Here is a 15,294-nt window from a genome sequence, read left to right on the forward strand (position 1 = left end):
TTATTAACTCATTGAGTGCCAAAAACGTAATATTACGTTTTTCCTTCCCATGCGTTGAGTGCCAAAAACGTAATATTACGTTTTTAGCTCTTTTTTTTAATTACGAAACTAGACACTCTAATACACCTTATATGTGATTTTGGGAACTCTGTGATTAATGGAAATGAAATATATGACGATCGTGAAACTCATGAAAACGCACAATCTGGACATTTTATCTGGACATTTTATCATAACTCGGTTGCCGCTTTGGGTCGAATCAGTGACACATGCACGTCAGGTCAAAACCAGGCCATTTTCGAGGGTGTATCACTAGGTGGCAGTCTCGCCAGGTCTCACTGATCACTCCCGGAATGTTTACACAAGTAAGTAACAGGCAACACTTCATATTTCATGAAAGACGTTATATCTCCATTTCTAGAAAAAAAACAGCGATTTTGATGAAAACTAGCCACTGTTTAGCTTGGGATTTCTCAGGAACAGAGGCGTGTAGAAATACACGGTTTGCACCCACCGAGAGCTTAAAGTCTCACATTTTAATCGAGCTATTCTACGTGTTCATAGCTATAACACAGAATATGCTGTGGCTGTACAAAAATCATCAACAATGGTCTAGATTGCTGGCACTCTAGGACAAAGCTCCCGAAAACAGCTTGGCATTCAATGAGTTAATAGTTTAAAAAGTATAAAAGTTACAAAGATGAAAAATACAAAGCCCAGATGTCCTAAGTAAGACCTACGTAACATAGTTTGAAGTTTCTACGTTAAAGGGTTGAAGCTGCATTAACTGCGTTAGAAGAAGAAGAAGCCTAGGAAGAACAGTACAGTGCATTTTCATGCACTGTAATAAGAAACCTAGGAAGAACAGTACAGTGCATTTTCATGCACTGTAATAAGAAGAAGTCTCTGGATTTCAATAGAGGAGATGCATCCCCTCTAACTAGGCTAATCATTGTCAACATGTAAATTAAATGTAATGTTTCATAGACATAGGCTATGGTGACAGATTAACAGTGTTTGGAATAACGCCGTTTAAAAGAACGGCGTTAGGTAACAATGTTATTTTTCCACTAACGGGGTAATCTAACTAATTACTTTTCCCGTCATTACAACGCCATTAATGTTACTGGACGTTAAATGCAGGCGTTACTATGCATTGATTGAATAAACTGTGTAATCCGAACGCACCCTGGCTCACAGCTAGTGAGTAGGTGGGTTAATAACGACGTAAGTGATTATGATTGTCATGTTCAAGCCAATCAGAGCCAGTGTTTTTACACACTTGCCAGCACACGTGCCCCACACACACACACAACAGCTAAAATAGAGATTCGACGAAACAGCAGAGGTCAGGAGCAATCCGAAAAGTTGGCATTTTCAAGGTGGAGATATAAGCACTACTTCAAATTCATCAAGGCAAGAACGTGCATGTAATGTGTACATTATGTCCAGGAGCGAAGACTTTGTTGACATCCGTTGTAATCAACTCTAATTTAATGAAGCATCTCACACACGCATCTCAAGCTAGTGGCCAAAAAAAATTATACCTCCACCACAGATGATAGCTCGCCATCCAATAGCAAAGAAGGACTCGGAGCAAAGTCCTCCAAGCAGCAAAAGTTAGATCTTTCTGCCTCACAACAAAAACCTATGACACAGGCTGAAGTCAACCGTAGGTCTGTCGATGTGCAATATCTTGAATTTTCCCTTGGGGATCAATAAAGTATCTATCTATCTATCTAATAAATATTGAAAGTTATGTAGCCTACAAACACCTGTCTGTTCTACTCATTTCAACTGGCTGCTCAAAACTGCTCAAAAAATCCAAATTCTTTGACATATAGCAACTTTTTTTTTGTAACAGTAACGCAAATAGTTACTTTCCCTGGTAACGAGTTACTCTTATCATAGAGTAATTCAGTTACTAACTCAGTTACTTTTTGGAACAAGTAGTGAGTAACTATAACTAATTACTTTTTTAAAGTAACATTCCCAACACTGCAGATTAATTTAATAATGTTACAAAGATACTGCATCAATCCGTATGTTTCATTAGGCTACTAGGCTATTTGTTTTGCCTTACTCTTGATTAATTTAGGCTAGGCCTTTTTATTCAGTTATTCATCATCTTCCGTCCTTCGCACTACTTGTGTAGCGCACGCATTCTCAGACCTGTCACCTGTCACTCATCATCGTAAGGGAGGTGTTTGGAATCATTCAAGGTGGTCACTTCAGTCAAGCTCGTGCATGAGTAATGACACCATCCATATCAACGAAGACTCACTCTTAGTTTAGGAGTTGTAATTTTTCCTTACTAAGAGTAGGTCTGAAAGGCTTTGTGAATAACTTTTAAGAGAAAACTCTTAGCTAAAATATTTTAGTGCGATTTATGAGTACTCCTAGTGGTAAGATAAAAGGCTTTGTAAATATGGCCCCTGATCACTGGTGTTGATATCCATCATTGAACTAAATATTAACCAGCATAAGACATTCATAGTAGCAAAGCAATGGATTGCAATAGAAAAAAGGAAGCATGATGATCTGACCTGTGCATAAACAGGTCATATGCTGGAAAGATTAGGCCTATTTTTTGGTCAAAGTTTTCTCCATGGATTCCTGGTCAGAACCCCTATTGGAACAGATTAAAACTTGGGGCATGTTGAATTTTGTCCAAAAATCCAGTATGGCCGCCATTTTGAAAATACATATTTACAGAGGTTAACTGATGATTTTTAAAACCCTAAGTATTTTTTTAACAATTTTAAATCATTAAAAAAATTATAATTTTGTCAGATATTTGTCAAATATCAGAAATCATCAAATTTCCCTCAAACATAAACCTCTTACAGGTTAAATACAGTTCAAATAAATTGGGTATCTTAACTTAAACAGATTAAAACATGGCATTTAGACATTTTCTCAAAAAACTCAATATAAATTCAATAATATCCCCAAAATGGTGAATTTTTGGGCCTACACTTTTGGCTAAGTTAGAGTTTTTTTTTTCCTATTAAAAACATTTTGACAAATGTTAATTGATATAAGAAACAAGATAGTATTTTTTGTAATTCCATCACCTTTATGGAACTATTTTATCACTCGGCTAGATATATTGTTACTATTACTCTATTAATAATAGCAATACTTAGAGCTACTGAGAGAAAATGACGTAAATCCAGAAATGGAAATTATCTTAGTAACTACCAGTCTTTGCTATCATCTTTTTCATTCACTGTTACACTTGCAAAAAAGACATTCTATCAGAGCAAGATTGAGAGCGCAACTGACAGTAGAAAACTTTTTTCAATTTTCAAGTCTCTTCTCAATCCTCCACCACTGCCATCAGCTACTTCACTGTCAGCAGATGCAACATTTTCACTGAAAATGGCTTAACCCTCGTGTTGTTGTTGTGTTCATTTTATGTTTACTAATGATCGCCAGTGGCGCTGGCAGGCGTAATCCTGTACGCACTGTGTGTACAATTTTTTCACAGCTTTATTTGTGAAATCATTCAATATTAGCCTACAACAATAAAAAAAAAACGTGTGTGACAACTAGCCTATATTTATTGACTCATGTGCAATCTGAATATTGGTATTATTCCGAATAAAACCGGAATATGTTGATATTCAGCCACATTTGTATTACATCAATCTATGCTATGCCACAAGTTGTACGGAACAGGATCTGGCCATGTTTTCATGTGTGCCCTATCTCTGTTATACACAGGTACATCGTGGAATTAAGGGAGTGGTGAAAGATGTAAAGGGAAGGGGCGTTACCAATGCAATCATTTCTGTGGAAGGCATAAACCATGACATTCGTACAGGTAAGAAATCTGACAACAACAAAACATATGCACTGATCCACAAAAAAAATGTTCCAAAAATAGCACATATCATTCACATTGGCAAGTCAATGTGCTTTACATGAATTAGAGCACTTTTTTAAAGTAAATAAAAAAGTAAAGTACATACAACAGAATAATTTAAAGTGTAGAGTGTACTCATGTAAACGGAGTATAGTAGTATTTGTATGTGAGTATATGGATGTATGTGAGATTATGATAGTGTGTATATGACATTATGATAGTGTGTACAGTATGTAAGGTTATGATAGTGTTTGTGTATGACCAAGTATGAACTTTCCTGAGCGGCCCCTAATAAATTATATCAAGCACTAATACATACATCTAGCACTTTTTTCTCTTACAGCTGCAGATGGTGACTACTGGCGGGTGTTAAATCCTGGAGAGTACAAAGTGACGGTCAGAGCAGATGGATACACCCCGACCAGTAAAATGTGTGAGGTGGGCTATGAGATCGGGGCGACCCGCTGTGACTTTGTTATCAGTCGCACCAACTTGTCACGTATAAAGGAAATCATGGAGAGGTTTGGGAAACATCCAATCAGCCTACCAGTAAGGCAGCTCCAGAGACGACCCCAACAACGATGGTTGGAACATAGGTTTGGGAGAAGAGAGTAGAGGTTAATGTAAGAAGAAACAAAAAGAGAAAATGGATGACATTTCTGTGGGGGAAAAAATCCTCTTCAAAGCTTTATTTTACTGATAAAAATCAATTGTGCTCAAATGTTGCTGCAAACATACATGTTCTTTTTGTATCCAAGCAAGTTGAAAGTTGCAATTCAGGAATACACTTCCATTTTTGTTTGTGCATTATGGAAGCATTAAAGTGTCTTTGCCTAAAGTGACTTTGTTTCTGTCAGATTAAAAAACACAGGAGCCTCATTGTCATGTGATTCAGAAAAATTATAATGTACAAAAAATTTAATTATAAATAACACCACGCTGCCCCACATCCACCCCTCCCTGCGGATCCAATTTTAATGTTATAATTAAACTGGTTTCCAGATCATCCTTCTGTGCTTGAGTCAACTCATCCCCTGAACTCAGTCCTACACTACCTGTCTAGGTCACTTTCACTGTGACTTTGTTCGACATTCAACATTTTCTTCTATAGTTAAGTCGGTATACATAGTGCCCACCTTCACACCTTCCTTCAAAATACAAGGCTCCTCAGTCACATTTATAACCCTCACTGGTACCCTCCCCTGCTGAGCTCTACAAACCACCCGCTCCCCCATCAAATCACAGTGGGAGGACAGGGAATAAGACGGCTCCAGCAGTCCAACGGCCCGGCCTGCCAAGAGTCCCTCCACCGCCCCTGAAATAATTGCTTCAGAGCGTGGTCGCACCACAGTATCAGTCTGTACAGTCACTAATTTTTTTTTACTAGCCTCATTCAAAGATATCAGTGGCAATTTCTTCCCCATCAAACAGCAACATTTATTAGCCAGATTAACTACAGCCCCATATTTTGACAGGACATCAATCCCAAGCAAGTCAGTCGACACATCAGCCACTAAAAACTCCACGACCAAAGCCAATGAGTCAAATTGACAAATAGTTTGCCACCTCCCCACTACACACATATCACTCCCATTTGCAGCTGAGGCTGCCCCCTGATTCCCTGTTAACTCCCCCATCCCCTTTGTTATCTGTAACCACCTGTGCTTAGGGATAATAGAGGCTTGTGCCCCAGTATCTACCAAAACATGCAATAAAAACCCACCTATTTTTGCATTGAGGTAGACGCCTGGGTTATCTAGATGATTGTAGGCCATTCATAAAAACAGACACAGATACACGATAGTCAAGTTAATTAAAAGGGAGACTTCCCTGCTCCCCGAGACCCTCCCGTGGGGCCTGATGGCAATGGACAGATGATTGAGCCTTCAGGTGGCCAGTAGCTGTAAAGTTCCATTATGTAAATTCCAGCATGTGAGTTCCAGTCTGTAATTTCCAGTATGTAAGTTCGGGGGCTCAAGGGTCCAGTAGTCCAAAACATGCCTGTCAGTCGCGGCGTTGGTCTAGATCAGTGGTCCCCAAACAACGGCCCGCCAACTCATTTTGGGTGGCCCCCCAAAACATGTCCGTGGTTGGGTCCCCGTTAAAAATTGACACTTCATTCACGATCATGGTGAATGGTGAAATGTAAGTACAACTGCAGCCGCTTGGGGGCAGCATAGTCCGCTGTAGCGTTTCACGGTCAAACCAGACGGCGCATTCGACAGCAAGGGCTGTGATTGGCCAAGTTTTCAGTGCGTTTCTCTGTGTTTTTAGCAGCCCCTGCAACATGCTAGTCCACTGTAGCCTAAGCCTTGTACATAATGTTAAACATAGTTTTGGATTCAGTGGCAAGATTTCTTGATTGTACAGTGTCTGTCTCTCAGTAATGTTTTAAAATGAGAGCTTCGTCAGCTGGCAGTAGGCTACTTTGTCGGTAGTCATGAGAAGTTCGCTTGCTAACAGAACATAAAAATGCTGCCCAGAAACCTTGTGAATAGTTCTGAAACTAACGAGGTTGAAATATAACCTTTGCCTACAGCATCTCCTTAACAGTAATGTTAACAAAATGACAGCATTCATATGACAAAGGAAAACGAATCCGGTCACTCAAGACTGTGCCGCATGCGTGGGGCAGAAGACGCTTGGTGGCCGTCCACAACGTTATAAACTTAACCTAAATAGTCGGCTGCTGTAAGCTACAATCGGATTTTATTGTATACCCCTGTTGTCTCAATGATAATAACATCTCATTTCCGACTATATTTCAAAGTGTGCCATTCATTTGCATTATTAACATAACATCGTATTTTGTCATTTTTGGCGAAGACATGCATTCCGTTAGGGATATTGAACATATTTAACATTCTCTAACCATCGTGATTTCGAATTGGTGCAGTTGTCAGCACAAAAACTCATTTTATTCTTTTGCTCTTTTGCATTGCTCTATGCTGTTCTATGGTGCTTTCTGCCTCTTGGTTGCGCACGCATGTTTTCGTGACGTTTCATAGAAATCCATGTATAATTAGCGCATAAAACGACTTGTTTTGGGACATTAATCTAGGCTACGTTAAGCTTTAAGGATTGTATGTCCTTAATTCTCGCTTCTCGCATTAGTCACTGACACTAGACACGCTTCCAGCCTAATGACTTTCACACATTTTGAATGATTTACAGTATGCCTAGACACATTAGCGCTCCACGTGTAGAAACTGTGCAGAATACAATGTGTGAATGATGCTCAATGATTTGCCAATAGCCTATAATAGTCTTCTGCTGGGTTGCATGTACTGTAGGCTACATGTTTTCAGCCTTTATTGGTTAAATGACCATTTTTATTACGAAAATATTTCTTAACTTCAAAAACTCAGTGTCTAAAACTCGGTGTCATTCAGACTCAACCCTCTTGACGTTTGGTGATTAATTGACAGCTGTTTTGGGACACGTTAAACCTCGGAAGATGCTAATACCAAATCCATCGATGCATTAGCAAAAGCGGTTGGTGCTATGCAAGCGTCCATCGAGTCCTTTCGCAATGAGAAAACCGAACGTCGATTGCCTCATTACACACAACACTGCATGCACTTGGCCAGAAGATTACAAGTGTGGAGGAAGGACTTAATGGGTTTGATAAAAGACTGGAAAGTGTGGAGCTAGCTCAAGCCTCCCTGGCCAGAGAGAATTGTGAGCTTAAGGAGAAAGTATCATACCTAGAAAACTACACGAGACGACAGAACATACTGTAGGAATCGTGGGGATAAAGGAAAACACAGAGGGGACGAAGCCAACTGAGTTCATCGCAAATCTACTTGTGGAGTTGTTCGCGGAAGAAAATTTCCAACTACCGTTGCCTGTTGATATAGCTCACAGAACCTTAGCCCCTAAACCAGCAGAGGGTGATAAACCCCGACCTTTCATGGTCAAGCTTCATCGCTTTCAGACCAAAGAACGGATCCTGCGCCTTGCATGTGAGAAAGGAACGCTTACCTACAACGGATCAAGACTTCTATAGGGAGGGAAAGTAATCTCATCGCCATCTAGTGGTTGCGTTCCTAGAGTTTAGCGGAGGGGATGGGATTTTTTTTTAGAAAAAATATATCTCGGTGCACATTGGGATCTTAATTTAATGCCTTCCATATGTTAGGCACTGGGGTCACCTCTATTGCTTCAAGTGGTCATACCTTATTTTTAGGATCAGTTGAATTGTTTTGAGTTTTTGTCGTAACATGGTGATAACAAACTACAGTTGCATGTGACGTCACAGGTTTGGGCGCTTAATCTCTAACTGATCAATACGGCAATTTGCTTAACTGGCTTACATATTTTTGTAATAACGGAAGGTGATGTAAACCGCGTGGTGATAACCTTTATGTCTGGATAACTGGTGTTGTGCTTCTACTCACATGAAGAGCTGGCAGTAAGTGTTAAGTGGCAATGCTAACCAGGCTAATAAACAAACCATGCTACGTGAGTAACGTCGAAGGGTAAAGTCACGTGGCTTTTTTGTAGTTCGTTTATACGTTAGACCGGCACATCCGGGAACTTGACTCGTGACAAACGTTCCCGCCCCTTTCGGGGGGAAAACAAACAACCCCTCTCATTAACTCCAACGCAAATAAGGGGCCAATAAACGTAATTCGTACAGAAATCGCAGGAGTAAATAATAACAAAAAATACCACAAATCAATATGACCACTCAATACATAACCACTTTGCCGGTCGTTGACCGTGAAAGATACCTACAAAAGCTTAATTCAATTAATATAAAAACATGTCCCTTCAGTCTCCCGAGTACGAAGTGGTGCTACAACCCCACTCAGTCATACCCGGACATTTACTCGTAGCCTATCTCATCGAGTCTCCAGGTAAGTAACTAAATTGTTTTCCTGTATTTTTGCCTTCATATTTGAATTTTAATGTAGTGTAGTTGACTCACAGGCTCAGATGTCAAGTATGTTAGTTAGATAATTCCGAGAAATTATAATTTCTGTCATAGCCGTTAAGTGTTAGCCTAGATTTCTGTTTTCTTTGGTCTTATTCATTTTTGGTGTAACGTTAGTTGTTTGTCTTTTGAAGACTAATGAACGATATTATAATTTCATAAAGATTTAATAACTAGGCTAATATTTATTTGCCAGCAAAGCTGTAGCCTAACCCACCTGCAACTTTTCGGCATGTCTACCGGTTCACTTTGGCTTGTTCTGAGGGAATGTTTTCCCCTCAAAAGGGGCATGGCGCAAACAACCTGCTCTGTGTGACGCGGGTCCGGTTGTAAGTATGAAACAAAAGGAGCAATTTCGATTTTTTTAAATAAGGCAAAATAGGGTCTGACATTTTCACAGTTAGAAGATTATTACTGTATAGACACTGAAAAATATTTTTGGTGGATAAGATCGCTGATTTGGCTTCACAGTATTTTTTTTAAAATAGGTCTATGGGACTTAACATTGGAGCTGCTCTTCGATAGGAACGCAACCACTTGGGGCGCTGGTTTTCACTTTCCCTCCCTATTCATATATTCCCTGACTTCAGTCCTGACATCAACAAGCGTCATGCAGCCTTCTCCGACTGCAAGCAGCTGCTCCACACCACACATATCAAATTTGGTATGTACTATCCAGCCACACTACAATTCAACCATGGCAATAAGCGAGTGAAGTTCACCGACCCCACGGAAGTGCTCGCTTACATCAACAACCGCATCACTGGCAAATCTCCTCCACATTCCACTGAAGATATGGAAGATGAGTCAGTTCAGAACAACAATACGGTACACAGAGGCGGACAGAGTACAAAGCTTCATTACTTGAGTAAAAGTACAGATACCCTTTGCTAAATTTTACTCAAGTACAAGTAAAAGTACTTCAAGTACTTGTTTTTAAAAGTACTTGAGTATCAAGAGTACAAGAGTAGCCTACATTTTCTAAATATTGCATTACTACTGCCACAGTGCTTACATTTATGTACAGAAATGTCCTACATGGAGTTATGAAAAAATGTAATGTTAACGGTCCAAATAATAGCCAGGACTTTTATTTTCCCAAATCGCCAAACTGCACCGGCTAGTATTAGAGACAGGCGTCTATATGAGACAGGCCTTTAATTCCCTTTACACAAAACTTTTCCTCTGCAAAGATGGAAAATATTATCGAATTAATTATTTTAAACACACTGAATCTCTACCTATGACTCGGCTATCTGATGACAATTACGGATCATCATTCATTTAGTGTTGAGATGTTGTTCATTGAGTGAGATACAGTAAGATCCAAATAGCAGGGATAGCCAGAACAGATGAAACACGTTTTAATTACGTAATTTACAAAGAGATCGTATCACACTGAAAGCTCATATTTTGTCACTAGCAAATAGCCTATATCGGTCCTTTATCAAATACAGTTGTATTATCAGCCCTGACCAAAACCGCATGAGAGAGCATGAACCATATTGTTTCTCCCGTTTTGTATTTGCCAAATTTGACAACAGTCTACATTCAAATCATAGCCTACTTCCAGGCGCGTGGGAACATATTTTTGACCAGGGGTGCTGAATAACAAAATAATCATGGATGTCCGACGATTTTTCCCCCAGCATATGATTCGAATTTAGTACCCGTGTATGAGTAGGTCTAAGAGTGAGAAGTTTTATAATGCCCTGGGCAGCCACATTCCACTGCAACTATGCGCAGCACTTGCCACTCTGACTCATCAATAAAAACTGCGTGCACACACCAGTCCCATAGAAGCGCATTTGACTTTACATCATTAACCTATTTCAGTATATAGCCAGAGAATGTCCGTAGACGGGCTCTGATATAGCCTAGTCTAAGGTAAATTCCTTTTCTGACTTCTTTCTCTGTATCGCCATGGCATTTAGAATAAAGAATAAGTTCGCGAACCGTTCTGGTTTTGAGGCAAAAATTAGAGCGGTAGTTTCCAGGCTGCCTTAGCAGCGTGAATCAAATCGCGCGCAAGGCAGCATGGGAACACCCAGGCTACGCGACGAGATGAGCAGCAACTTGATGCAACATTCTAAAACCTTGCAACTGTGACCAGACAAGGTGAATGCTTTGTGACGGCTTGCAACGACGTGCAACATCTAATTCACACTGCTGTAACCTCCTTTTTGTAACGGTTTCGTGTCATTGCGAATCTTTAAACAGACGATCTGACAGGTTTTAGAAGATTAAATACAACCCGAAACTAAAAAACAGACCAGGCCTCTACTGGAGACCGGCCTTTAACCCAAACCTGTAGCCACGCCAGGCGTTTAAAAGAGACAGGCGTCTCTTAGGGACTCGGCGATTATTTGAAGTTTTACGGTATACATCTTAACACACACATACAGTCAGGCACCCTGTCCTGTCAGTGATGAACAGCGCTCAGTAAATCAAAATTTTCAGTAGTGTACTCTATCCCTTCAACCTTATTTAATAATCTAATGGATGTAGTGATGAAGGATCCAGAATACCTTTTTGTTTTTGTCCTGACAGAATAATAGCGCCTCCCAGAGGGCATTAATGAAAATTCACCACCTAAAACACGATCAGGCTGACTGATGATACTTTTAGCCTTTTGCACTGCCTGTTTGTTAAACAGAGCACTCAGACTATTTAGCTGTGTTCCAATAATCTTTGATGAAGTGTTAACAATGCTGCTGAGACTGTTCTTGTCTTTGACTGATAGGCTATTGAACCAACATAAAAAAAGACTCTCAATAAAAGACTGATAAAAGTTACGTAAAATGGTTTTAGAGACACTGAAGGAGTTAAGCTTCCTCAGCAGATGAATTCTCTGTTGTCCCTTTTTGACAATTGTCTCAGTGTTTACATTAAACTTGAGCTCACTGTCAAATATTGTACCTAAGTACTTGTAAGAATCAACGATTTCTACATCCCCCCCATGTATGACACTTGCTATTGGTTCTGCTTTTGTCCTCCTAAAATCAATTATGAGCTCCTTTGTTTTGCAGGCATGCAAACTCCTCACCTTTCGGCGAAATTCGCCGTTTTAAATCCAAAATGACTGACTTACGTGGTTTGTGCAGAACCGATGAGAAAATATTTAGGGGGGGGGGGTCAACGTGAGCTTACTATTTTTTTAGTTTACTATTGTGCAGACGCAAACACATCTTGGTGTTGCCAGAGCGCCATTAAACATTTCAGCAACGAATGTTAGGCTATGTGCATTTACTACACATCAGTGGAAGCTTGTTGCTGCAGAGGCAACGTGAACAGAACGCTCGCGCAGGTATAGCCTCCTTTTGTGAGCGCAGATAGGCCTAGATGCGTCTGAAATGTCAGCTGGAATGTGAGCACGGCGAGGTAGTCCATGAGCCACAGGCCCAAAAAGGGGCGTGTCACTACCACTTGGGGGGGCAAATTCTCACTATATTTTTCTGAAAGCTACATATCTCTGGAGTATAAAATGGTATAATAGCAAGTTGGATCTTGTAGCTTTGTGGCTGTACAGGCCTTCAAAGTTGACCTCTGATTTGAAAAAAGGAAATTCTGCCTATTGGCTTTTTTTTGTTAAACCACTCATAAGAGCCCAGAAAATAATCCAAACCTCATTATTACTGATGCATATGTGGTGTTTGATGTTGGCATACATATTTTGAATCATTATGTGATTTTGCCCTTCATTTTGGTTGATAAAATTCAAGATTTATGTGTAATAATGAGCAAATCTACGTTTTCAGAGACACAACGTGTTGCAGCACTAATTGAAATGCCCACTACCTCATTAATCAATGTATTTATACCTTCCTAGCTCCCAGCAGAGACTTGAAATACAAATGATTACATAGGTCTGCATTGCTATGCTATTTACTATTTGTAAATGTACTATTCGGAAACACCCCAAAATTCAGTAAATTAGTATTTTATTGAAACTACCCATAAGAGATATTCCAAAACATCATGATTACCAATCACATATTACCTTTACATTCAAGGAATACCATATGAAAATTGTTCACATCACCACATGTACCCAGCTTAACATAAATATTATAATTTTATAATGTCCAGGGCACATGAAATACATACAGTAATTTCCTGTGTATTAGCCGTATTGTGTATAAGCCACAGGACAGTGTTTTATGCAAGTTAAAAGAAACAAAACCATATACCATATTAACTGCCCCCGTGTATTAACCTCATAGCTGAAGAAATTTTGCAAAATCATTGTATAAGCTGCAGCTAATAGTTGGGAAATGATGGTAATTGCATCACAGGTGCTAAAATGATCTACATTATACATTTCAGTTGTACTTTTGACTAGTAAGAATGTGGGAATGAGATGTAGATGAACTGGTTGGTGAAAATATTCATACTTTACACATTGTTATCATTATGTACAATTATTATTATTATTATTATTATTATCATACTTAAAATTGTCTTTCATCTGATGTTAAAATAATTTACATTGAAAATAAATAATAACTATTTTCCAAGACTTGATCTACAAGTACATACATTTACAACAGTTTTAAAAATTCTACACAGTTAGATCTGATGAGACAGAAACTGAAATTGGATCAATCCATTTTCAGAGGAACATGAGTTCATTTGCATATCTACAGCAGGCAAAGCAACACGAGGTTAGGGATGATCTGATTCAGGCTCATACTACAGGCAAAGATCATGACATAGAGGCTGGAGTCAGATACACCTAAGCACAAATTCCATGATACATTGACAAAGCAAAAATTAAATACATTTACGAGCATGAGTCAAAAAAGAAAACACAGGCACATGGCAAGACCATCATGTTAAAGACTGGACATGAGAGAAGTCTTTTGTCACCCTCTTGGACCTTAACCATGGTCATTGGCGACACCTGAGGTCTCTAAAGCAGCACTTGCAAAGCATTTGCAGAAACTTGCATCACTATCAGATAATCTTCCAGATGAATATAATAATACAGCAACAATCATTGATGGAATGTCTCTGGTCCAGAAGGTCAATAACAATGTCTCAACTTATGCAGACATTGCTGCTGCTATTCATAGCATGATCCGTAAAGAGGCAAAGCAGAGGCAGATCATTTTTTAGATTAAATTAAATTAGATTAGATTTAACTTTATTGTCATTGTGCAGAGAACCAGTACAGAGACAACGAAATGCAGTTTGTGTCTAACCAGAAGTGCAAAAAAGCAGAAAAGTACAATGTGATATACACAGTATAGGCAGACAGGAGAAGAAATATAGTGAAGTGTAGACAGTAGTATACAGTTATTTTGCAGAAGGTGGTTTAGAGTAGCATAAATTAAATATAAATATGTGCAGTGTATTAGCAGTTACCTTATAAGAGCAGAATAAATATGGCTATGTACTGTAATATGAACAATGTATGAACAACATGTACAGGTATGTGCAATGTAGTGGCGGTACCATTATAGTAGTAGTAAGAACAATATAGATATATGCAGTGTATTAACAGAATATATTACAGAAATACTGAATAAATATGGATATTTAGTATGAACCATATAGACAGATAGGTACAGTATGTACAACTATGTGCAGTGTGGTAACCAGGGTGCGATTTGTAGGGGGGGGATGGTGAGGATTTCCCCCCCTCTGGTTTTCCTATCCCTACCTCTGCTAAATTATTTTTATCGTCGGGGGGGACAACATTTATCCCCCTCTGCCCCTCATATTGATTAATGCTACTTCATATAAGTAAAGCGCTGCAACGTGAGAACAGTCTAGTAGGCTAGCCTACATAATAATCTGACATCAGAAACGCACCGTCACCGTCAGCACTGATGCTGCTGACACAGTGCAGGACATTTCAGAATGTCGAGTCTGTAATCCATCATAAATGGCTAGGTTCAATGGAAAAGTTATCTGGACAAATGAAAGAAAACGAGAAGGATTCAGTGAAGCATAATAATGTTTTAGAACCTTCAAAATAAGAAAACTGATGTAGGCTAATGCAACTGAGATGGAGGACAACTGCACGTAGAGTAGAAGGTAGGCCTGTCCGAAGGAACTTACATTAAATGAGGAGATATTTGCTGAATGTCACAAAGGGTGTTACAGAAATTGCTTGGCATCGCTTATTCAATGGCTCTCTACCGAAACACCTGTAGTTTGCGGAGGACGAACGAGAAAGCACTCGTTTGATAAATCAGCCAGTAGTAGACAAATAACTTTTAGAAATAATCTGTACTGCAAAAACGAATGTTGGTGGGTATTTAAACTATCTAGCGGGTGTTTTAACAGCTGCAAGAAATAGAAGCTTCATGGTCTTTATGTTCTGGTTCGTAAATTAGCCTATTTTCATAAAACTTCAAGTTGCCCTATAACTTTACTCTCCAAACTCTTCACTGCACTGTAGGCAATTAACTGACAGTATGATAGGCTATTTATTTTCTGTAGGCTACAATAAACACATTTATTTTTTCAACTTTTG

General features: G+C 39.2%; 1 protein-coding gene across 1 annotated transcript in view; it reads left to right on the forward strand.

Moving 5' to 3' along the window:
- Positions 1-4,530, forward strand: part of LOC143138210 (inactive carboxypeptidase-like protein X2) — a 289,505-nt gene extending 284,975 nt beyond the window's left edge. The window contains exons 12-13 of the mRNA XM_076298713.1: positions 3,730-3,829; positions 4,215-4,530. Of these exons, the coding sequence (XP_076154828.1) occupies positions 3,730-3,829; positions 4,215-4,486 (372 nt within the window). The 3' untranslated portion in view covers positions 4,487-4,530. The remainder of the gene's footprint in view (positions 1-3,729; positions 3,830-4,214) is intronic.
- The last annotated feature ends 10,764 nt before the right edge of the window (positions 4,531-15,294 follow it).

Source organism: Alosa pseudoharengus, unplaced genomic scaffold, assembly GCF_046254945.1.
Source record: "Alosa pseudoharengus isolate Yale_2024_CS ecotype anadromous, Long Island Sound unplaced genomic scaffold, YU_APseudo_1.1 YU_APseudo_1.1_scf_21, whole genome shotgun sequence".
NCBI classification, from domain to species: domain Eukaryota; kingdom Metazoa; phylum Chordata; class Actinopteri; order Clupeiformes; family Clupeidae; genus Alosa; species Alosa pseudoharengus.